Source organism: Anabas testudineus, chromosome 10 (assembly GCF_900324465.2).
Source record: "Anabas testudineus chromosome 10, fAnaTes1.2, whole genome shotgun sequence".
Classification (NCBI taxonomy): Eukaryota; Metazoa; Chordata; class Actinopteri; order Anabantiformes; family Anabantidae; genus Anabas; species Anabas testudineus.
The window spans coordinates 7,427,413-7,450,846 of NC_046619.1; the positions used below are offsets into that span (position 1 = coordinate 7,427,413).

The 23,434-nt window shown below is 42.0% G+C and overlaps 1 protein-coding gene across 3 annotated transcripts in view; it reads right to left on the reverse strand.

The window, feature by feature from the left end:
* Window positions 1-585: 585 nt before the first annotated feature.
* ablim3 (actin binding LIM protein family, member 3) overlaps window positions 586-23,434 on the reverse strand; it is a 38,940-nt gene continuing 16,091 nt past the window's right edge. The window contains exons 3-22 of one of the 3 annotated variants that reach the window (XM_026357045.1): window positions 20,244-20,427; window positions 16,573-16,688; window positions 14,705-14,831; window positions 14,454-14,547; window positions 11,724-11,811; window positions 11,522-11,580; window positions 11,339-11,410; window positions 9,710-9,871; window positions 9,309-9,338; window positions 9,075-9,201; window positions 8,349-8,444; window positions 4,993-5,127; window positions 4,705-4,775; window positions 4,301-4,469; window positions 3,134-3,163; window positions 2,750-2,805; window positions 2,494-2,560; window positions 2,372-2,379; window positions 2,159-2,239; window positions 586-1,869 (exon numbers count right to left, since the gene is read on the reverse strand). In XM_026357045.1, coding sequence (XP_026212830.1) covers window positions 1,756-1,869; window positions 2,159-2,239; window positions 2,372-2,379; window positions 2,494-2,560; window positions 2,750-2,805; window positions 3,134-3,163; window positions 4,301-4,469; window positions 4,705-4,775; window positions 4,993-5,127; window positions 8,349-8,444; window positions 9,075-9,201; window positions 9,309-9,338; window positions 9,710-9,871; window positions 11,339-11,410; window positions 11,522-11,580; window positions 11,724-11,811; window positions 14,454-14,547; window positions 14,705-14,831; window positions 16,573-16,688; window positions 20,244-20,427 — 1,886 coding nt within the window. In that variant the 3' untranslated portion in view covers window positions 586-1,755. Of the gene's footprint in view, window positions 1,870-2,158; window positions 2,240-2,371; window positions 2,383-2,493; window positions 2,561-2,749; window positions 2,806-3,133; window positions 3,164-4,300; window positions 4,470-4,704; window positions 4,776-4,992; window positions 5,128-8,348; window positions 8,445-9,074; window positions 9,202-9,308; window positions 9,339-9,709; window positions 9,872-11,338; window positions 11,411-11,521; window positions 11,581-11,723; window positions 11,812-14,453; window positions 14,548-14,704; window positions 14,832-16,572; window positions 16,689-20,243; window positions 20,428-23,434 lie in introns of all 3 variants that reach the window. The other 2 variants (XM_026357044.1, XM_026357046.1) reach the window with 2 other exon arrangements.

The window sequence follows — 23,434 nt, forward strand, 5'->3', positions numbered from 1 at the left end:
CTGGAGGCAGGCTGCTTCCCTGCTGGGTCCTAAAGTCAGCTGTTTCATCTGTGTTACAACTTAGAGCTAATTATGCTCTAAGTTCCTAAAGTTAAGGATGTGTTGATGGAATATTAATGTACATATAGTAAACATGCAACCATGCTATCTGGAGTCATGTTGATTAGCCTAACTTAGCATTAGACTATTAATTAGGGGTAAAAGGTAGCTGGCTCTGTTCAGATGCACCTACAAGTTCATGTAAGAATAATTTGAGTCAAACAAAGTAAGTAAGATTTACTTTCTCCTTTTTAGGTTAACATTCCCACTTTTGATAATTAAAACATGTTCTTTTTGGTTAACTTGTGAATATAGTGCTGTCAGACGTTATCGTGCCATTACATACTTTAGTCAAATGGTGGCAGCATTGAGTAGCATTATTTGGTCATTCTGCCAAGACACGGCCAATTGCATGTTGGGTATTTCTTGGATCCTCTGATCTACTGTATCACTTTCAGAAGTAAACTATTATTAGTACAACAAGGTAGATCACAATGATCAAAAACAAACAAAACAAAACAAAAAAAGAATGAGGAGGCTGTTTGGAGTTGAACTTTAATCTTTAGTGACAAAATCAAAACAGTATTCAAAGGAAGTAAAGTTTTCAACAACCCTGGCTCTTTGTCAATGTGGTAAATACCTTAGTGTTTTCATGTGAGTTAATAAATCTCTGTAGTTACATGATAGTTGTTTTATTGTTGTTTTAAAATAAAATGAAAAATAGTGAATGTAAATGTATGGATGACTACTGTTCTCATCCTAAAACATTTAGTCACTCTTCAAAATGTGGAACAGGAGGATTCAGTTTTTTTTCAGTGTTTCCTGCATCTATTAAATCTACTGGATTGCACATTCTTGTAGGTTACCGTGCAGCTGCATGGTGAACTGCATCTACTGGTGACCTTTGACTATTTAACCAGGACATTACATGAACGTTACATCTGCTAATCTGTATATATGCATTCTCACTTTGGTTTTCATTTTCTCACAGATGAGTGCAGGTCACACACACAGTTGAAAAAGCTGTGGACATTTCAACTCGGTTCTTGTTTGGTTCTATATCAATTAGTGTAAACCAGAAGGATACCGGATTTTATGTGAAAGAGCAAAAATGGGGGAACAGGTACACAAAATGCATTCTTATAAACCAAAGCAAAGTGATTCTGTATGCTCACACACTCATTCTTCTCATGTAACACTCGCACTCATAAAGTGTCATAGATGATACTGTATCTACATTCTACTCATTCAGATTGCTGGTGCTGCACACTCATATCTAAGAGAGCATAACAAATAAGGCAAAGCCATAATTCTCCTCAATATGTTTTTGTACTGCAGCTCTGGGGACAGACATACCCTTGCGTGGCCTTCTAGGGGCAGTCATGCCTTTTTCCATCCTTCAGGCTTAAGAAAAAACACAATGCTACTGTACTACAGTCTATATTGCTTGCACTCCACTCACAGCCACGGTTGCACTGGCAGCCATGTAACAGTTTCTCAGTCCGTCTGTGCTTAACGTCTCTGTAGCCTTCCCTGGATATAGCAGAAGTCCACGCTGGTGTGACCAGAATTTGGTTCGTCGTATGAGGAGATCTAGAACAGGTTCTCAGCCATGGCAGTGAAACTGAGTTGTCTTCCGATCTTTATTCTTTCCTTCCTACAATGGGTCAAGTGTGTGGCTCGACATGGCAGTATTCGACGGATGTCCATACATTATTAAAAGAGTCTAGCCTGTTTCTTGAGTTCGTTCCTCTTCCACAGAGCCAGTCGGTCAAAATCCTCCATGGTCATGCCAAACACTTGGGCAAACTCCTCAGGTGACAAGTGGCGCTAAGAAAACATGGACAAAAAAAAAAAAAAAAAGACTTATTATCACATTAAGTCTCAATGGAATGGAGGGCATACTGTATTTTACACAGGTTGCATTTCCTGGGGCTGGTTAGTATAATATTATTAGGATTTTTCCACAAGAATTACATCCTGTCACTACAACATAAGGCTTGTCAGAACTTTCTTACTGTATTGGGTGTTGTTCTGCTGAAGGACTTACAAACTTTGCATTTCTAAAACTGTTAGTTTTTACCTGGAGGAGGACCAGCTAACACCATTCGGCACCTACCTCAAGTCTGGCTCTGTCTACATCTTTGGGCAGTCTGTTGCGCCCTCTGGTGGTCACAATGAGTGCTTCATAGGGGTAAATCTGCAGAAAGGTAGAGAGGGAGCTATGCTTTAGCACACTTTGGAGACAGGGTTACAATAACACTGGGATTATTCAACATATAGGCTAACTCAGATAGAGGGAATTATTGAACTGATTATGTTAAGGCCTTACCTTGTATTCTGCTGGGAGAGAAGTGAAAGAGAATCAAGTCAGTATAACAAAAAAAAAAAAAGCCTAGAATTAATTAATTCAATGTAATAAAGGGTAGGTGTTTAAAATGCTAAATAAATTACCTTTGCTCCCCCAGTTCACTTCGCTGCCACTGTCGTACTGGTACTGATAACAATCTGCACTCTGAGGCTGCAGGGGCAGAAAGGAACAATGAAGCATTCTTTATAGTCAAGTAATGTATGCAGCATTCATAGTGGGAATTAAAAATAAAGTCTAATAAATTATATGCATTGTTAAAGGCAGATGAAAAGACAGATGACAGTATGATACATAAACAGCTAACCATGTCATGCTATGTCTTATTCACGGTATTCTCACCCGTTGGATGCCATTGCGTCCATATCCAGGTAGCGATGCAGACTTACAAACAAAATCTAGATGCAAAATAAAGACATAAAAACAGTAGTAAACAGTCATTTCCATGCAGTTCTGACATAATGAAATAAGCTACCAATACCTAATTAGTGCCAGAAGATGGCACTCATGACTAACCAAAGAAATAAGACTTTTAAAGTTCCAGATGTGTGCACATGACAGTGGTGGATGTAGAGTCATCGAATTCAACACAAACATCATTTTTGATCCTGAACGCCAGGCTCATCCAAAAAAGACGTTTAAAAACATAAACGTGAACCAGTGACTCAGGTGGTTCATATGTTGCTTTATTGATTTAAGAATATGTATGGAAAATGAGGAACTCACCACTATCAGTGCTGTAATGAGACCGGGGAGCTGTAAAATAAAGAGATCATATAATTACCTAAACAAAAAAACAAAACAACAACAACAAAAAACAAAATGCAACATTCTTAATCTGACCTGTTGTAACTTTTGATTGAATTTCAATTCTAATTTGATGAAATTGTGAAAATAATGGTTGAGATTTGCCATCTGTCTAGTGAGAGACTTAACAGGGAAACTCAAAGTGTGCACCCATCAATGCCAGGGGCAACACAAAACATCAACAGGGCAATAAAGTAGAAAGAGGCCAAGCGAGAATGACTCAGGAAAGAGAAGAGAGAAAAAATAAATATAAAAACCTAGGAACACACCAGCACGAGCAGACACTGCACGCTTCAGCTAATCGCGCAATACAGCTTGAATGGTTACAAGCCTTTGTTGCCTTTCAACCATAGCCAACAGAGTCCCGTTCAGCTGTGTCCCCTCCCAACTGAGAAACGGCCTTAATGAGAGATCTTACTGCTCATAAATAAAACAGGATCTGGGACACCAGCTGTGAGAGTGAGTGAGTGAGATACAGACACAGATATATGGGTGAATTGATAGTTAACAGAGTAAAATGTAGAGAACAATAACAGAAGAGAGGAGGAAAAAACTGGAATAAACACATGACGGTAATAGTTACTGTATGTAGATAGTGACAGCCTGGCAGTCTAAAATAACTTGCCCTGTGTGGCCAGTAAAGCTTGCCTGGAAGGTTCACGTCTGGCTTTGTCACATCTGTCACACCTGCACACCTGGCTGAAAGCACCTTGCTTTCCGTCGCTCGAATTGTTCAGAATCAGCGTGATCCGATATCCTCACAACAACAATGACAGCCCGCATCTGGTGCTGCTGCCGTTTGCCTCCTACAAGTTTGGCGGCAGCTGTTCTCCCCTCTCAACGCCTTTTCATCTCAATAAACCGCCGCTGCCTGCAGCAGCCGTGACCCTCGCTGACCTGCAAACCCAGATGATGGCATATACCGCCGCTCATAAAAAGGTAATGTGGCATCATATGCGATCCCACTGAAGGAGGGTCATGGCTGCACAGACATACTGTGTTGAGGTGTTGCTCGGGATCTTGCAGGAACAGAAAACATGAGAAGCAAAAGAGGGAGATGCACAGGGGGGCAGGGCGAATCCTTACAGCCGTTGATGGTGTTGTTGTACGCCGTGGTGCCGTAGCCCGTAGTGTTTAGTGTTTCCTTGCTCCCACTACGAGAATTCCTCGCACTGCCCCAGGGGTCGTTGTCATAGGAACCAGATCTAGCTTTCATCTCCTCCTTTAGGATGAGCCTCCCGATGCCACTCCCAATCTGAGAGGAAACAAGCGAGCAAAGAAGCAGAAGGTGAGGAAGGATTAATGAGACATTGGGGAAAGCTACTGATTTAAGTGATTGCAAAAATGGCGAGAGAAGCAAATAAAGGAATGGATAGTTTACAGTAAGAGTCACAGCATAAAAAGTGCATAATTTATGGGTGTTTCTGAGGAGGGGACTTTCTTCGGCACAGTGTTAAAGAACTGGAGATGGAAAATAATGAAGCTCTTACTCTTTGAAGATTGTGACTCCAGCTCTCCTCATCTCCTCCTGTCGAGAAGCGTCTTCTCGGAGCCCGATAGGCTGCGAGAGACAAGAGATAAAAGAGATTCCCTCGTACAAATAAAGAGCTCCGTGTAAAAAGCAGTTACAGAGTGGATGAGTGAATAAACATGACAACACAGACTTACAAAATGGACCGTGGTTCTATGTCTGTGTTTGGTCCAGCAGAAAATGAAAAAATGCAGCTTACTAGGCAGCCTGCTACTCTAAACTCGGTGAAATGACACCTATTTCCTACCCTTGGGGGAGGTGGTGTATGGGTAGAAGTCAGACTCTGACTGGGTGTATGGTTCAGGAGAGTAGGTTGAGAGTCTGGAGGATCGAAGGATGTCCTCGCTGGTCCTGCTTTTGGTGGCTGCATCCGCATGATAGTCTGCCAAGAAACCGATCAAGTTAAGAGAGAAAAGAAAAATGGACAGAAACTAAGGTAATCCTATTAAAAGGAACAGCAAAATACAGTATGCTTGTTTTTATTTAATGTTTTTGCAATGAGTTAAATGAGAAAGGTAATTCAACTGTGAAATATTTATGTGAAATATGAAGATGAAATGCTGCTAAATGCTTTGGTTGAAGTGATTTCAGCCTTGAAATACTATGATGGTTCCAACATTTCTTACTGCAGAAATGAAAGAAACGACGGTTCGACCTGGCAGTTTTAATAATCGAAGTGAACACACCAGTTGATTGTTTCTATTAGTAAGCTGTAAAGACAATAATTAGAAGATTTGATTTATTTATTTATTTTTCTGCTAGGCTGAGCTGTCAGTCTCCTGACTGATCATATCATCTAACTTTCTCCAGACTATCTGTAGCTAGGAGCGGTGATTTTCTGCTTTCTGCCTGACAGTGTACGCTGGTGACAGTCACTATATTTTTGTATGAATTAAACAAATGAAATATGTCCACTGGTGTAAATTAGCTGTTTTCTTATACATTGAGTCTTTGTTCCTGGCCCCCAGATTCTCACTTCATATTAGGTGGTAATAGATAAATACATTTCACTCTCATAGTGATTAGTACATTTAAATAGATAAAATACTTTTGGTGCAACTTGTACTTTATAACTGGTCATGTGATGTGATGGAGAATGATATTAATTAAATTAAAGCTGTTACATTTATAATATTTGGGTGGATTCTTTTCACTTTCTATTCCACATTATTCAGTAATTCTGTCTTCTTATTACTTCAACATGACACCGCACTGCAGTGTGCTAAGGAGAGAAATGTGTTAATGAGCATCCCAAAGACACAGTATACAACAAGAGAGTACATTTACTCTACAAAACTACAGTCATCCTCCACCGTTCCTGTCAGAGGAGATCAACGTTCCAGCCAACAGCATGAAAATAACCAGTGTTACGAGTTCAGCTACTGCTCAGCCTAAGGCACACAGGTGTATCATGAGTGGTGTGGAGCGATGATACTGATGAAACTGTGCATTAACGCACTGTCAATGACAGTCAATGGGGTTGACATGCAGTGTAATGTCAGACAGATCACTCTCCAATCCGTTAGCCATTAGCCATGCCAACCCCATTTCACAATCCATTGAATTACTATATACATGATGCATGACACCAATGTCAAACATTCTCAGTTTCAGCTCGGCAGTAGGACAAGCCACAAGACACACACCCACACACACAATCAGAGCCAAGTTTGACAACAAATTGAAACTCAGAGGTTGTACGGTTGTATATTTCTGACATGACAAACACAGGTTGAGAGACATGTACAGTAAAACAGGGTCAGACAGGCATGTGAATATTTATATACCGAGAGCGAATAAGAAAAGCAAGAGGAGGGAGATACTTACAGTGGCAAGGTCACGGGTAAAGTGGAGCAGAAGGTGGAGGGAAGTGCATAAAAGTAGTTGGATGCAATATAAAAGAGGTGAAAAGAAAAGGGAAACATTACTTCAGTGTCCCAGAGGACAACGCCAAGACAGCTGTGATTTGAGGAAACCTTCTAATTAAATAGTACATAACAGGCCTTTATTGCACACAGCAACACTACCGTACACGTGATGGTTGTGGCCCTGAATTTACATCAGTTGTGTTTAATGCTAAGACTAGAGGAATTGATGATCGATAGCTGTTTAGGGAGACATAAAAGTAACAGACAGGATCAATATGACTGATATGTGCACACAGAATGTCAGTATGCTAAAGAGGCAAGCTGCCATTTACAGTAGATACTGAAATGTCAATTACATTCTTCATATAGAAAATGTAAAACATTATGGCCAGTGATGTACTTATTATAGATGAGTAACACAGGAAGGGGAATGATGTCTATACACAGTTCACTAACTAAAACACAAATACCAAACACATACAATAGAGGACATGCAAGACAACAACAAAGATAAACTATCCTCCATCAGGAGATCATCAGTCTTGTGACTCTCAGCTGAAAAGCCATTTCCAATGTAACGTGGCCGGGGGACATTGAATCTTTTGCTTCTGAATGTTTATACTGAAGCATGCTATCCAGATGGCTGAAGTGCGTTTGAGGTTAATGAGTCGTAAAAAGAGGCAAAAATAGCATGTTGTGTTAACCACGCTGTACATAAATCCACACAATTAAGAAATCAGACTTCCCTATTCTCCATGCTCCCTCGTATGTTCTGACAAACTAAAATATGTCATTGACTGCCGGCCAGCAAGGCCAGGCTGAGAAAACAAAAGAAGTCTCCACAGCAAATATAAATTCCACTTATAATGCAGTTTTCCACTGTCCTTTGTTCCATTGCTCTTTTTCTATTTCGGTGAATTGGTGCCCTCACAGTTCCATGCACTCAACACCTGTCACGCCTGAGCAACCTTCACTTCATTCATGGCCTGTTCCTATTTGCCAACAAGAAACTGCCGTGCTGCAGGGACTACACGTACGCACAAGCACACGCACACGCACACGCACACACACGCTAAAGCAAACACTGGTCTGTTACATTACTAATGCAATATGCTTAATTGATCCTTTCATCAATATAGAAAATTAAAGCTCCACAGGTCGAACTCCTTTGTACACGTTCAAGCACAGGATCAATACCTCCTGTTTCTCTTGTTTCGTTGTGATGGCTTCAAAATGACTGAATGATAACTGGAACATCAATGGCAGATCAAGAGGACTTGCAGAAAAACATCAATAGGCCGGTAAAAACATCTACATTGAGAACTCAAACACACTATGACTAAACTGACAGGAGCACAGGCAGGCTATGGCGGGCTAACTGCACTGTACCAGTTCGCTTATAGATGGGAGGCTTCCTGTAGATGTTAGGGTCCCCTGTGGCTGAGGAGAGAAAGAGCAGATGGAGAGGTGAAACGTGGAGGAATGAAAAGCACTGAGTTGTGAGTTGTTTGGGGAGAAGGAAGGAAGGTAGAAGTAGGTAAAGATGCAGTATGAGGGGAAGTATATGTCAGAGCAATTATGTGCGGTATAAAAATACGACTTAGTCACATTTTCAAAGCCCCATATTCCCACAGAACATAAAGTGACCTTTCTGGATGATTTGCGTTAGTGAATAATAGCTGATAAAAGCTTCCCCAAGCAGTAACAAATGAGACTGGGAGATGAGGAGTCCTACCTGGTACATGAAAATGTCTAGGGGGCTGGTTTGTGGTGGGTGTGCTTGACCGCCCCTCTTGGCCGTAATAAGGAGAACTCCTGCCACTTTCAGAGCCTGCAGCCAGCCGCAGCCAATCACAGCAAAGGAAACATGAGCATGAAGGAAGGCTCGACACATGCAGATGAAAACCAAATATCTTAAACATTGGTTCGAATAACAGAGCGACACTGGATAACTTTTCCACTTGTGTAATGACAAAGGTTGTTGACTTGTCGTCATGACCGGCAATGACAGTGTCAGTGCACATGTGGAAGAGTTATATGAAATGACAGCCAAAGAGCAACTGTAGCAAACAGATGGAAATGAAAAGCAAGTTCAGCTCTCACTTAAAGGAATAGTTTGACATTTGGGAAAAACATCCATTTGTGTTTTGCCTAAAAAGGCCATAAATTAGTTAGATACCAACTTAGCCTAGCTGCCTGGCCCTGCTAGTTAATTTACATTAAATGTACTGTAAACTCATGAATTTTCCAAAATGTTAAATTATTCTTTTAATTGACTTCATTTAGATAATTCCCAACATTAAAGTCCTTCAGCTCAGAAACTCTGCAGTGTATTCATTTTGGTAGAACTGAGTTTCAAACGAGCCTTGACGTAATTGTTTTTTTTTTTTGTCAGCACACAGATTGCGCTGATTATGCTCTGATGTAGTAAAAACAATCCCGAACGAACCATCTGACTCACCGGGGTAGCCGTAGTGCTGCGGAGAGCGCGGCATTGTGGGTGACATGCCCTGGCGACTATACGTTGGTGAGTCGATATAACCTGGACTGGAGCACCGCCTCTGCTTCATGTCGAAGCTGTCGTAGTCCTGACAAGACAAAACAGACGAGGCAGTGCTGAAAGAGGAGCGGAGGGCTAAGAAGAAGACGAAACCTGTAGCTCAGTGACAATAGCTCACATGGAGAGAACCCTTACCTGAGAATAGGGAGAAAGCGTCCCAAGTGACTGGAGAATCAATGGAGAGACAAAGTTATTCTTTGTGCCCTAGCACGGAAATACAGGACACACAATGCATCGTATATCATGTTCATTACCAGGACCACGAGAAAGGAAGCTCTTTTCAAATGCAATCTGTGCAAAGTGTCACACCAACATTTTTACCAAATAAAAAACAAATATCACTCGTTTCCTGGATTTTTTTTTTTTTGTAAAACAAACAATAAGCCCGACACATGCAATATTTCTGAGGCATAATGAGGACGTCAAGTTCGTCTCAGCGCAGGTCCATTTAAACCCTAAGCAAAGTGTTTCTCCTAAAATGGTTCGGTGATTACAACAACGCTAGGGTTTGACTCGTAGGTGTGTAGCAGTAGTACCTCCCCATAGCTGTAAGTGTCTAGCCTGTCATCAGAGGTGTATCTGTGGTAGGGCTGGTATGAGGAGGAAATGAGGTCTGGCTGTTGGACCTCGTATATGGCCTTGACCTTTGGCAGGGCAGCTAGGTCCTTATAATCTAGGATCTCATTCTCCACTCTGGCCTGGAGAGAGGACACACACATACACCAACCAAAGACACACACAACAGCAGCACACCCAACATCAATCACATGGAAGATGAATAGTAACAGAGCAGCATGGACACTCCTTCAGTGACAGGAGAGGAGATCATGCAGCATTTGAAGAGTGAGAAAAAAAAAGAAGCTGGTAACGCACGAGTCAGTGGATGCACATACAGTACATGTGTGTGCACTCAAAATTAAAAGTGCACACACATGCTGCAGAACCGCTGTTGACCTTCAGGAGTTCAGCATGTGTGAGGAGAGCAAAGAGTGCTATAGAGAGAGAAGGAGCCGACACCGTGAGCAACAAAGGTGCTTACACTGCATTCCTCCCTCATCCATGACCTTATTCAGACAGGTCATTGATTATGAGCAGAGCGGGGCAGGGCTGAACAGTGACTTCTGCTGGCATGCACACAACCCTTGACATGCTTATACTGCCGACATGCAGCAGCGAACAGCAGACTGCCAAGCAGCACAGCACATACACTGCCCGTCCAAAAAACAAATCACACACTCTAATATTTCGTTGGACCTCCTTTAGCTTTGATTACGCATTCACCGTGGCATCGATTCGATAAGCAAAGACTTTAATGAAGAAAAACCCAATCCAATATTAGTAGTTTCAGGGCAGTGTCTTCCAACATGTTTGTTCAAGACATGAGAAGCTACTCACTGCATCAGTTAAGGTTACATAACTTGTTGCCAGCTGAAACATAATCCTCCATGATGTAATTACCTAGTAGGAGGCTTTTACCTATTTGATTAGTTAAATGAAGGTGGTGACTTTTTTTTGGACAGGCAGTGTATATTTCACATTTTTGGCTTGTGAGGGGCCAATCATCAAGCACTGTTTTGGTCATATGCACATCATAACATGTTAATAATGAATTTAGTCAAAATAGTCTTCAATATTATTGATTTATTTATCAGGGACAATACACACTACATTAAAAACGTTTGTTGGAGGTTGGAGATAAACCAAATCAATCCGTAGTCAGTTTGTGGTGGTAGTTTTGTTTTTGTATTTACTTCAGTGAAGCACCTTAATGTGTTTTAATGTGACTTTTCGACTTTGCTTTCCGATTTGCAAATGACCATATCAGTGCTGTCATCACAGATATGGTTTAACACGAATGTAGTGTTCACTGTGATTTTGTGGTAAGAATAAAAATAGGGAAAAATGTGTGAGAACAAGATGCCCTGCAATAATTTATATTTTCTCATTGCTTTGAACTCCTGCAGCATCGCTAATGACAACACAGCGGGAGGACACAGACAGGTGAACAGGCCAAGGGACTGAGCAGCCACTCGGGTTGGTGTTTAAAAGTTCAAGCCTGTGGGTAGTGCTTGTGTTTCTGGTGTGGCGTTCGAGCCTTTAGGTTAGCGTTGTGGCCTGTGGCAGCTAAAAAGAAGCTAAAAGCTGCAGGATCACAAGTTACTTACACATATAACTCTACTGGGAGAGCCGATGGAGGAGCCCGGTGGGGAGATGGAGGTTTCTGACAGGCGCCTGTGCTGTGAGGCATAAAAACAAACAAAGACAGACGAGAGAGCGGAGAATGCAACCAGTGAGGAAATTACAGTTCTCAATTTAGTCGTGCATTTTGATTTCAAACTCTATCTCACCCTGAGCCTCCTCTCTGCTCGCGCTGCCTGCTTGCATAATGGGTGCCACACCTCACATCCTAAAGGAACAACGAGAGAAAGTCAGAGCGGCGCTGGGTGTTTACACGCATGCCATGAATTTGTCTACATGCTCTACATCATGCCTGCACTGTATGTGTGTGTATGCATGTCAGGGTGCGGATGGGCTGGCATCAAATTTCACCTGTCAGGTACATTTCCTCTCCCTCTTTGAACATCATGTTACAGCGAGCACAGCGGGCACAAGTTGGATGGTAGTGTTTCCCCCCTGCCTGTGAGGAGAAAAGACATTTTAGACAATCAAACTAAGAGAAGAGAAGCACACTGGCCTCACAATGCACTGAGACATCATCATATGGTCTGTAGTTCTTTCATCAGCATGTAGAATCACAGAATGGCCAACACCTACTCTCCCATAATTAGAGCACAGATCCCTGCAGGTCGCATGTAGGTGGCCGTGTAAGTGAAGGACACAAGAGTGCAACACATGTCCATGGACATTCAGAGTGAGCCGAGGGAATCCAAACACACGTGGCGCAGGTGAACCGGATACATGAAATGATGCAGTATGATGTCACCAAGCCTGTTTGGTCTGTTAAACCAGCCCAGTTCACAGTCCTGATGTTTCTCACACATGTCCCTGCGGGGCTGATGACTGAGGTGAGGCTCTGTCCCGTCACCTCTGCCTTCCCTGACATGCCATTAGAGAGTTTCTATTTATAGAAGCACTGCTGACATGTGGCCGGTATCAAGGAGACCTGAGAGGTTTCGTCTGCACACAGTCAGTGCAAGCGTGTGTGTGTGTGTGCGTGTGTGTGCAGGGGTGTTATGTAATTTTATATTGCACTCACTTTTCATAAAACCAATACTTGAACGCGACCAGGCCTCTCTCCAAGAACTGCCAATATGATGGGACTTAATTTTATCTGGGCTGCATTTTAACCAATCCCCGCTCTACTTGTCTGTCTCAGGTTACTCTGAAAGGAAATGCTGGTCGACGTTTCCGTTTCCTGCTTTCCGAGCAGCAGCAGTGTTTACTGACCGTGGTCATGATGTATCAGTTCAGCAAGTGCTGCTACCATTTCTAATGAGGCCCCCATTCTCTCTCTCAGTGACATTAATAGGCTGCTATATTTATTGGCAAACTAAGATGCCAAGAAACTTTGGAAAAGGAAAGAAATGGAACTGAAAAGAGAAGGTTTTATGCTTTTCTGTCTTCACCTTGTACTGCACTACGATTATTTGACAGCTCTAGTAATTAGTTTCTTTACATATCAGGAGACAGGAATCATATAACATATGATTAGAAAATATGATTCTTTTTTTAGAATTAGACTATTGTAACCAAAAGTATATCAATGTAACAAATAATTCATGGACAGAAAATTAACTGGCATCTGCTTCAATAATAGTTTGTTTTATTTTTCACTCAAAATGCCAAACATGCCAGGGCTTTTTCCTTTTGATTTTAGGTGTACTTAAATGTTTAAAACATTTTGTTGGACTATTGATGGGAAAAAAGTACATAATATATAAATAGCTGCACTTCATCCATCCTCATTCATGACAGTTGAATATTCTGATGATAAGAATTTGATAATATACAATAATGTCTGAGTGGTCAGTTTTCTGCATTAAATTTAACTTAAGTGCATTTTTTAAATAAGTAAATTTTGTTAATACTCTTTCACCACTGGAGAAATCATTACTGCAGTTGTTTTAATAAACAAAACTGTGACTAAAATGATGGTCTTCACTACAAAAAACAACACATCTCAATGTCAAGGTATATTCAACAACATGCATGAGGTGTAGAATCACAAATTGTCCTCATAAAACACGCTAAATGGTGCTTGCAATGAGGTGAAACTGTTTTTTATCACCTGCGAAAAATAACCAGGTATGTTGTTATGCTAGACAGCATTTTTATGGAGCACGTCTTCTGGATCCGACTCCCCGTGAGACAAATCAGTGGTGTGTTCAGTGCATCATTATGATATCAAAATTTGACAGAAGAAAAGAACCAACGTGAGCACATACTATGCACAGACACTCATGACTAAGAGAGACAGACATGGAGGGAAAAGAGTGAGAGGGAGACTCTCAGATAAAAGCTGACATGTCCCCATGTCTATAAATAGCCCAGAGAGGCTGACAGTCAGGAACAAAGCACTTTACACCAACCATTCTGACAAGCAAAGGAGCACAGGGACAACAAGGCCCACCGCGCACGTTTGCGTGTGTGTGTTTGTGTGTGTGTCTGACAAAGTTCTACTATGTCCGCTCCCTTTCCCCAGGTTCCCAAAAGACAGCAGACGCCCTCCGGAGACTCTTCCAAAACATTTAATTAGCATCTGCACTTTATCACTTTCATTATTTTCTACCTTCCCCCCCTCATTATTTTCCCGTCACTTCTTCGTCTGTCCGCCTCAGCTCCTATTGCTTCTCCCCTCTCCTTTTAAAACTGCTTCAGTGTGAAAGCACAACGACACACACATATGTTTTATCACTGTTGCGTTTGTCTTCTGTGTCTCTCCTCCTTCCACCTCTTTCCTGCTGCATTGTTGATGATTCAGTCCAGCTTTTTGCCTCCTGTTACTGCAGACATGCAACTGTGCCTCTGAAAGAAACTGGAAAAAGTGGATACGCTCCTATGTTTGTCCAGACTAACAGCTGAATTTGTTTTGGTTTAGTAAAGCAGGACAACATTTATCATCACCCGCCAATCTTATATCGCTCACTCCCTCAAGCACAGTGGGGCTTAAAGCGGAGCCGAGGATAAAATGCAACTGCTCAATCCTGATAATGCTGATTGCACTCAGTTGCCGCAGTCAACTCCCAATTTGGGTTTCTGTATCGCTTCAGATTTCTGTGCAGCTACATATGTGTTAGCATCGTCTGGTCCTGTACTCACCTCCAAAACCCTTCCACTGATGTATCTGCTGCAGGTTTCACATTTCACCCCGTACTGGGCGTGGTAATCTGCCTCACAGTATGGCACTCCATCCCTGCAACATAGAAATAAGAAAGGAGGCTGATGTAGTGTGTCAAATGCACAGCGTGACCTTTAAAGTGAAAGACTAGATACGAAAAAAAAAAGCGGGTTGGAGACAAATCTTTGACACGTCGTGCTTTCCCCTGTTATGTTTTTCTTGACACACTCACTTGCTGATGTATTCTCCGGTGAGGACCATGTTGCAAGTCCGACATCTGAAGCAGCTGACGTGCCACTGCTTCTCCAGCGCCAGGAGAGATTGACCCTGCTTGATCTCAGCTCCGCATCCGGCACAGTCTGGGGAAAAAAAGAAAAGCCAAACATGGGGGTCAAAGAGAGGGAAGGGTGAAAGAAAGAGGTCCAAGCACAAACAGAGAAAGACAAAGTGAGCCAAGGTGTAACTGTACATCCATCCACCTTGTGCTCCTGTGTAAGTGCTGTCTTCTACCCCTTAGGTCCTTAATCAATAGCTGCATTAATGTAGGATATTGAGGAGATGTAAACTCCTCTGATTGTAAGACTGTTATACATGATTGAATGTAGGCAGGAAGCACATATCACTTAAACTCTCTGTCCCACTCTCTGTCTCCTTCTCCCCCCTCCCCCCAACACACACACAGACACACACACACACAAAGGATATTTCATTTCCTTCCGAAAGATGCCCATGATGTGTTTTTGACCATCTCTAACAGGTCCAGAAAGAAGCAGGACCTCACAGAGGCTGCAAAGGATTCATGGTTGCAGAGTGTCGAAATGCAGAAAAAAAGGTCAGTGCTCCATTTGTTTCCATTTGTAAGACGTTTGGCTCAGCTTAACCTTTTCTGACCCAACCTACTGCTCCTGAGAGGAGCTGCTCCTCTCTGACCTGTCAGCCAAGGCTGTGTTTTGCAGTGAAAATAAACAAGCTGCAGCGTTCTGAGTCAGGTTTCTGCGCTTCATTTGATGGTGGTGCTGGGTCTGTGCGAGCAGACTGGTACTGTGCACAGCTGATTTTCTACTGAGTCATCATACGGTTCCCATTTTGCCACCAAATTAAATCGTATTAGATCATCTGCAATTATGCAACAGAGCTTGTGACAAGAAATTATTAGGCATGGTTACATGAAAATTCACACTGAATGAAATAAAAAGCTGCTGTTTATGGATTTCTGGGCAAACAAAAGTGCGTGTGTTTGCCCAAAAGCAAAACATTACATCACAGTCATGGGTTGACACGACATGACAGCTAAGCTTGATTAAGGTTAGAAAAGTTCGAGCAAGCTTCAACTGTGAAGGGTTTCAGGATCCGGTCCATGGTTGTCTTCTTCAATAATCATTTTTTAGACTTTGGAAGTCCCATCCCTGCCTTTTTTAAGACCCAGCATATATTGGCATTGTTGAATATCCTGCTCTTCTCACAAATTCACAGAGGAACGGGACGTTACGGCCAGTGCATTACATTTAGTGTCTGCACTCAGTGTCCCGTCTCACCGACTGCCTGTTCATAAGACAGAGTGATGAACAAGTACCTGAGGAGCCATTTGGATTTTATTCTCCTGAATGGAGCGATCTGGGGAGGACAGTTATTCACTGCCTCTCCGCCATCTGTTATTACTGCACAGCCAGTGAGCAGCAGCCTGCTGCCTGTATGCCACACTTAACAAATGATGGACTATCAATCACTATAGTTCTGTTGTGGGATCATTTTCTCCTTTTATAATGAAAGGGAAGGCTATGCATATAACTTAAACACATCATTTATTTAAACATGAAACTACATAACATGTGCAAGAGGTGCAGTACAGTGCTGATTCACTGAATTCTCTACTCTCACAGTGTTTGGGGTTGACAGTAAGGAATGAATGATGTGTCTGTTTGCATTGCATGATTCTCAGCTGGCAGATCACCACGACAGGTCAGACCCCTGACTTGACAGACACTTGATTAACGAAATGAGCTAAACGGACCTCACGGACACACTAAATTAGACTCAGTGCGCTGCAGCATCTGGTGGCCCTAAACAGAACGGACAGAGCGTGGCAGACGATGGACTTACGGCTGGGCCCGTGGATCTTGATCGGTTCATTTGACTTGATGAGTGTGTGAGAGCATTGCTGGCACACACAGTCCTTGCCACTGAATGTCACTCTGTCTCCAATTGGGAAGGGTTTACTAGAGAGGAAAAAACGAAAAAAACAGAGAGAGCGATTAGAAAACCAGCACACAATAGGAGATTTTATGCCTGCAGTGATTCTGTGTGTTTACATTACATTATATGCAATTGTACACATGGAAATAACAAATGGCTGCTGACAGGAGCATGATTGGGTGACAGACGGGACATAATCCTGCTGACACATGCTGAATGCCGTCTGACATCCTCTGTGAACCTGAAAATACATTTGCAAACAGTCGAGGCGACGGGTTAATAGGACGCTGATTGTTGCAGAGCACCTGGCTGCTCTGTGATTAAAGAGACGATAATGTGACGCTGCCACGGGCTCCTAAAAGGAAAACCAGCTCTCTTAGTGAGAATGAAAAGTTATTAGGGAGACTGTGCGGAGTGCATACTGATCTTTACTGCCTCTTTCTCGCTCACTCTGTCCGCCCAGTTGTCTGCCTAAATCACTCCCATACACAGCTGGTCCCACCAGGTCACTGTTTTACTGTTTCGGGACCACGCTGTGCACAATAAAAAAAAATTTAAAAAGAGTAAATGCAAAACCACAGAGGCAAACGGAGAACATGACAGCAAAACAGAATTAAATTTGCCATATTGTGATACACTCGTTTCCCTCTCCCTTTCAAGGAGACTGATTGATTTCTTTATAACTAGAGAGAACGTGAGAATGAATGAGGAGCTAAAAGGCTTAGAGAAGGCTGTTTAAAAGACACAGACGGCAATAATCCTTTTACTACCCCGGCCAAGGCCTGGAGCCGGAGCCAAGACCCAGAGGGAGGCTAGAGCTCACAGACAGCACACAAGAACGCAGTACGTCAGTGTACACATGTACCGAAAAGAGCTTGTGCAATATACAGTGGGAGTAGTTTATGACCCAATATGTGTGTATGTTAAGTGAACTGGCACATACAGCATTCTAGGTCTGCTCCTTTTATATTATTCAAAAAAGGACAACGTCCATACATAAAACAAAAAGCATACGAAAGTGAGCAGGACAGATGAGCCAGCAGAGATATTTCAGCCCACAAATAATTTAGCGAATGCGCCGAGTAAATACTGAAAGGAGCACGAGTCAATAAAAACTCGTCTGGGCGTCATTTTAATTCCACCTTGCAGTGGCTCCCAAGGTTAACAACCTGTTAATGAAGTGAGACACCCCCTTTTGATTTTAATTGAAGTGACGAGCTACAGTGAGGCCAAATGCACATAAAGCCAGTTTTGAGATTAGTATCTATGTCCACTCACGAGCATGAGAAGCTAAGTCTCTGTGTAAGTGCCTGGTCATCGCTACAGCGCGTCAGTCTATAGAACAGCTTAATGCCCATTCCCCTTAATACTGTTATGGTGCAGAAGCATGTGTTAGTCTGCGTTTGACCTTGTCTTTACCTGTGTGTTTCCCTCACTCCCTCAAGACCATCTTGCCTTGTCAGCCTTTCTCGGCGCTTTAAAAATTTACTCTGTTTACATATTTAATGCTTTTTTTTTTTCCTCCTTTTTCCAAACTGCCCGCAGAAGTACAGCTATTTCTGGCTTAAGCAAGATGCCCTTTGGCTTTGACCATGACCACTTTTTTTTTTGTGCAATCTAATGAGACCTCGTTGACAAAAAGGAAGAAAGAGCGGCGATGATGAAGACTTAAAGCAAGGTAACATGATGGGGATGATGATTAACAGCAGGAAGATGATGATGGGAATAATGAGGGCGATGAAGATGAGCGGGCGGAAGTGGGGGAGTGGAGAGAAGACAGTCAGGAGAGAAGAATGTCGAGGTACAAGAAAGAACTGCGAGCAATGTGACAGAGGGCAGACGGAGTAGGAAAGAAGAGATTCACCCTTTGGCTTCTGGCTGTCTCTTCCAGTTGACTCCACATAAACTGACGCACACGCACACACATACACAGACATCGCTGTCACTGCCAGGACTGCTCCACTGACTGTCTCCAGCCAGTTGGCGTCAGTTGTGTTTCTCTGTCCACGGTTGCCGGGCATGACCGCATATTTATCAGCCAATGTCAAGCAGATACTGTACACAACAACAGACGAATACTACTTTCCTGGAGGGAGCTAAGGAGAGATCGCAGTTATCAAAGCTTAGACAGACAGGGTGAGAAGGGAGAGGGCGGCACAAAAGACGTGTCTTCCCACATGTCATGATGTCATGTGTGTACAGTAAGGAACAGTTTTAGAATTAAGTGTAAAAGAGAAAGGCGGCGACAAGAGGAGGGAAATGTCGAAACAGAAAGAGGAGTCGACAGGGATGCTGACTCTGAGTTCATTCTGGAGGAGCTTAATGTGAACACTGATGGAGGTCAATGGAGAGATGGCCTACTTTCACTAAATCTAACAGCTTGAGACGCGGGGTCAGCTCTCTTTTCTGGAGTCGTGCCTTGACTAAACAAAACAACAAATTGCCTCAGCCATCAAATCGGGCATTTCGTGGCATTCAGGAGCTGAGTTAAGGTTGAACTGGGGGCTGATTGACATTACCATACACAGCAAAAAGAAATGATAATTAACCTTTGCGTTTTTGGTTTTTTTTTTCACATACGCTAGTTGGAATGTGTCATTTGAGGGAGGACTGCATGGTCATGAGGCAGGAGACGGTGACTCAGAGCAAAGAAGAGGAAACAGGCATCTATTTTCCTATTCAGTAGCTCCACAAATTGTCTCCTGTTCTCCAAGTCCTCCTTTTCATGCCATCCGTGCTACTTCCTCTGATGAATAATCGCATGACAGAGCTGATAAAGAACAGTACAAATATTGTATTGATGAAGTAATGTGTTATTATTATACTTAAAACCTTACAATATGTGAGTTATAGGTAGGGGAACATGGTTTAAATCCTGTATAATGGTAAACGTTAGCCTATACAGCATTCTCAGTACATATTAAGTACACTTTGTCATTATATTTTTTTATTTAGAGATTGTTTATGGGTAAAATAACCAAACTAAAATGTCTGTTTTTGGCTAGTTAAAACATTTATTATTTTGGTACAATTGCTCTCATCAGTCTTGTTTCCATCCCGAACTTGTATTAAACAGCTGAGAAACAATGTTACCTCACTGGTGAACATAGTTAAAAGGTCAGCTAGGAGGTGGTAAGAACCAAAAACAGAGAAAACCCAGAGATTATTCAATTATAAAAATCATTATAAATTTATATAAATCTAGCAATGTGTTGCTGAATGCAAAGCAGGACACTTTTTACCTAAACACTCAGCATATCAACTATTCTAACTATTATAAAGTGATAGTATGTCAATATTGTATTGACATAATGCTGTACTGAACCCAACTGACCGAAAATGCAAATAAAGCAGGTTTAAATATCTAACAAACTAAGAAAGCATTGAAAAATTCATCAACCTCAGGTGGACCTCATATACCAAAGGGCAGTAACAATTTCTAGTTTGGAAAACACACAACAAAATAATCCTTATGTTGCCCATATGGGATTCTGCCCCATCGTACAGTTTGTACCATTGTAGCAATGTACCAGAATATTTGTCTGTGGAGTGTGTGTTGTATAATGGAGCGTGTGTACCTGCAGACACTGCAGACAAAGCACTTGGGATGGTACGTGCGTCCCAGAGCGGAGACCACCTCTCCTGTGATGAAGCTGTCACAGCGGTCGCACCGTGTACCATACAGACGCTGATAGTCTGCCGTACAGATGTACTCGCCCTTCTTCTGGAAAAAGCCGGATCGCGCCAGATCACAGTTACACACTGTGGAGACAATGGGTGAGAGAAAATGAGGTAGGATATTGAATAACCTGTGGATTTCAGAAATTCTATTTTTGGACTCCAATCCTGAAATAATAAAAAAAAAACATCAGAATTAAGTGTTTTACAAGTCATATTTTCTCTATTGTTCTGTGTTGTGCTCTATTAGGCTCAAGTGTTGAGATGTTGTTTTTGTGTGTGTTTTTTTTTTTTTTTATTATGTACCTCCCTCCTTTTTACGTGTGTACATGTGTACTTGTTTGTGGTGTGTTTATTTTGTGTTCACACATGGCTGGTGGGGAAGTTATTCAGACCCAGGCAGTGGTGAGCCAATTTTCTCTGATGGGAATATAACGATATAATCAGTGGAAAAGTCATTTTGTGCTAAACAATGTGAAGAAGGAGACAAAACAATAGACCACAAGTTCTCAACATCATCAAAACATCGACTATAACTCATTTGCTGTGCGTGCGTGTGTGTGTGTGCAAGGTGAGAGCTCAGCTTGTGTATACGTGTCTATATCCTAAGCAGACAATGTGTGCTACATCTCTTTGCCATGTAACTGAGTGAATTCCGGTGGGAGTAACAATATTGCTAAGAGGCATTTTCACAGATCGGCGGCCACAGCGGTTGATGGTCTCTGGTTTCTCAAAGTCTCTGCGGTTTACCAACAGGAAAGAGTTGACGGTTATTGTAACCTCTTGAAAAATGCTGTGACCGGATACACACAGCACAGATGAAGGTCGTATTCTTTGGAAAACAAATCCACATTTTCATATTTACATATATAAACATATATCATTTTCAAACACAAGTGTTTTATGCAACAGACAATTTATTAAACTGCATCAAGACAGTAGCCCATAGACCTTCACCACTGCTGAGTTTGGAACAAGGTCTTACTTTACTGTTATGTTAGGTTATGTCTTGACCAAATGTAAAGTCCCCCACTGTGACTCCAGTACTATAATTACACAATAATTATGTAACACAACTACAATTGTGCACAGTAAGCTTAGTTGATGATGACACCTGGACCAGCTTTGGCACGTTGATTATCTAGCTGACTGGTTAGCACCTCTAACCTTCACTAATCAAGACATTATATCTTGTTTATGTGCTTTACACTAAGATTATGTGCCACATTATTTACTGTCTGGGAGCAGCTATTCAGTATACGTATATGGGTCGCATCGATCTTTTCATTAATTTCCCAAAATATCAAACTATTCCCCCTGTGACAGACCAGCGGCAACCTGTCCAGGGTGTCACATGCCTCTTGCCGAATGACAGCTGGGATGAACCTTAGCCCTTAACAGGAAGAGGTTAAGGTTAGGATAATAGATGGATGGATGGATGGATAAAACTACACACAGAGAACTTTTGCTACTATTAGACAGTACTTTCTGGCATTCAAAGGATTGTCTAACACAACAATCTGCACTGAACACAGACACTGTCAGTATGATTCATATGTTGAACACACTTGTGGTTCTACTGAACCATGAAGAGTAGATTTTAACTGTAGAAACACCTCAGATTCTCCTAAATGAAACCTACAGGTCAGGGTTCTTTCTCTGTAGGGAATTTGCTGACAACAACAAAATACAGAAATTCACCTCCTGGTCCTTTAAGACACACACAGATACAGTTAGGCTCCTTCTGAAAACATATGCTGTCCCTATAATAAATTCCAAACCACTGACTGATGTCATTGCATGAAAATGGAAATATTTTCTACAAGGAAAACTGATAATCATGAGGTTAACAATATCAGGTCCAACAGACGATGCAAAAAACGCACTAACAGCAATTGAAATAAATACATAAAGCAGTAAACATCTAAACTTGAACAATGCTTCATTCTGCATAGGGTGGAATAAAGCAACGTGAGTACCTACAACTTATAGCTAATTATAGCCTTCATACTGGCCATACAGCTGCTGCTACAGGCTGTATTTAGCTTCCTATAGCCAGCAGATTTGGTGTAAGGCAGCAGGCTGAGAGTTCACTGACACACGGGCACACACACACACACATAAACCCTTCAAAGGAGCTCATTTAATCTCAAGCTGTTTATGAGTGGAGCATATTGACTTAATAGTGTAATAAAAGATCAATCGGCCCCCACTTAAAAACAAAACAATCTCAGGTCCCTCAGGAGGACAGGGGCACATAAATCCATCCCAGACGAGATGGCACTGAGCGTATGCAGGGATTGGACGATAAAAAGGGGCTGATGTGTACAGTGAGATGTGATCTTTATCATTGTGATAGGTCATTGTCATAAATGTGAGATGGCTGCAGAGGAAGAGAGGAACGTAAAGAGGGGATGCACAAGGAGGACCAGAGCTCTAAGATTTAAATAGCATGTTTTGATTGCGTGTGTGTGTGTGTGTGTGTGTGTGTGTGTGTGTGTGTGTGTGTGTGTGTGTGTGTGTGTGTGTGCGTCGACCACATTTCCAGAACCGCTGAACAATGGCAGAGAGCTTCAAAAAGTGTCCCTGCTGCAGAACCAGACTAAGGCTCTTACCAAAAACCCAAATCACAGGCTATCTGATGCCTTCATGGAAAATGGGATACGGATGTTTCCACATCTATTAAGCTCTATGCCATGTAACAAAACACTGTGTGCTGAAATGGTCCATAACAATTACTGAATAAAAACTATCTTTTAATTCTCTAAAACTAAATCATGATATATTTGTCTCTGATTGTCTTTTTTTCCTCTTCTTCCTCACTTAAAATGTTTTCAATGTGCATCCAGATATATTTTCAAATGAATGGAATTTGGTCAATTAGCCTAATAGAATTCATTAGCATACGGACGACTGACCAAATCACAGACAGCCGACTGGATCTGCTCAGAGTAGATTGGATGGGCCGGTTGAATGGTTCACCTGTTCTGGCTAATCACATTGTTTTCTTCTGACTGGACGATTGGCTGGATGCATTGCAAAGGACGTCCCCCCTCCTCAGTTGCCATAGGAGATGTAAACCTTCCACAGT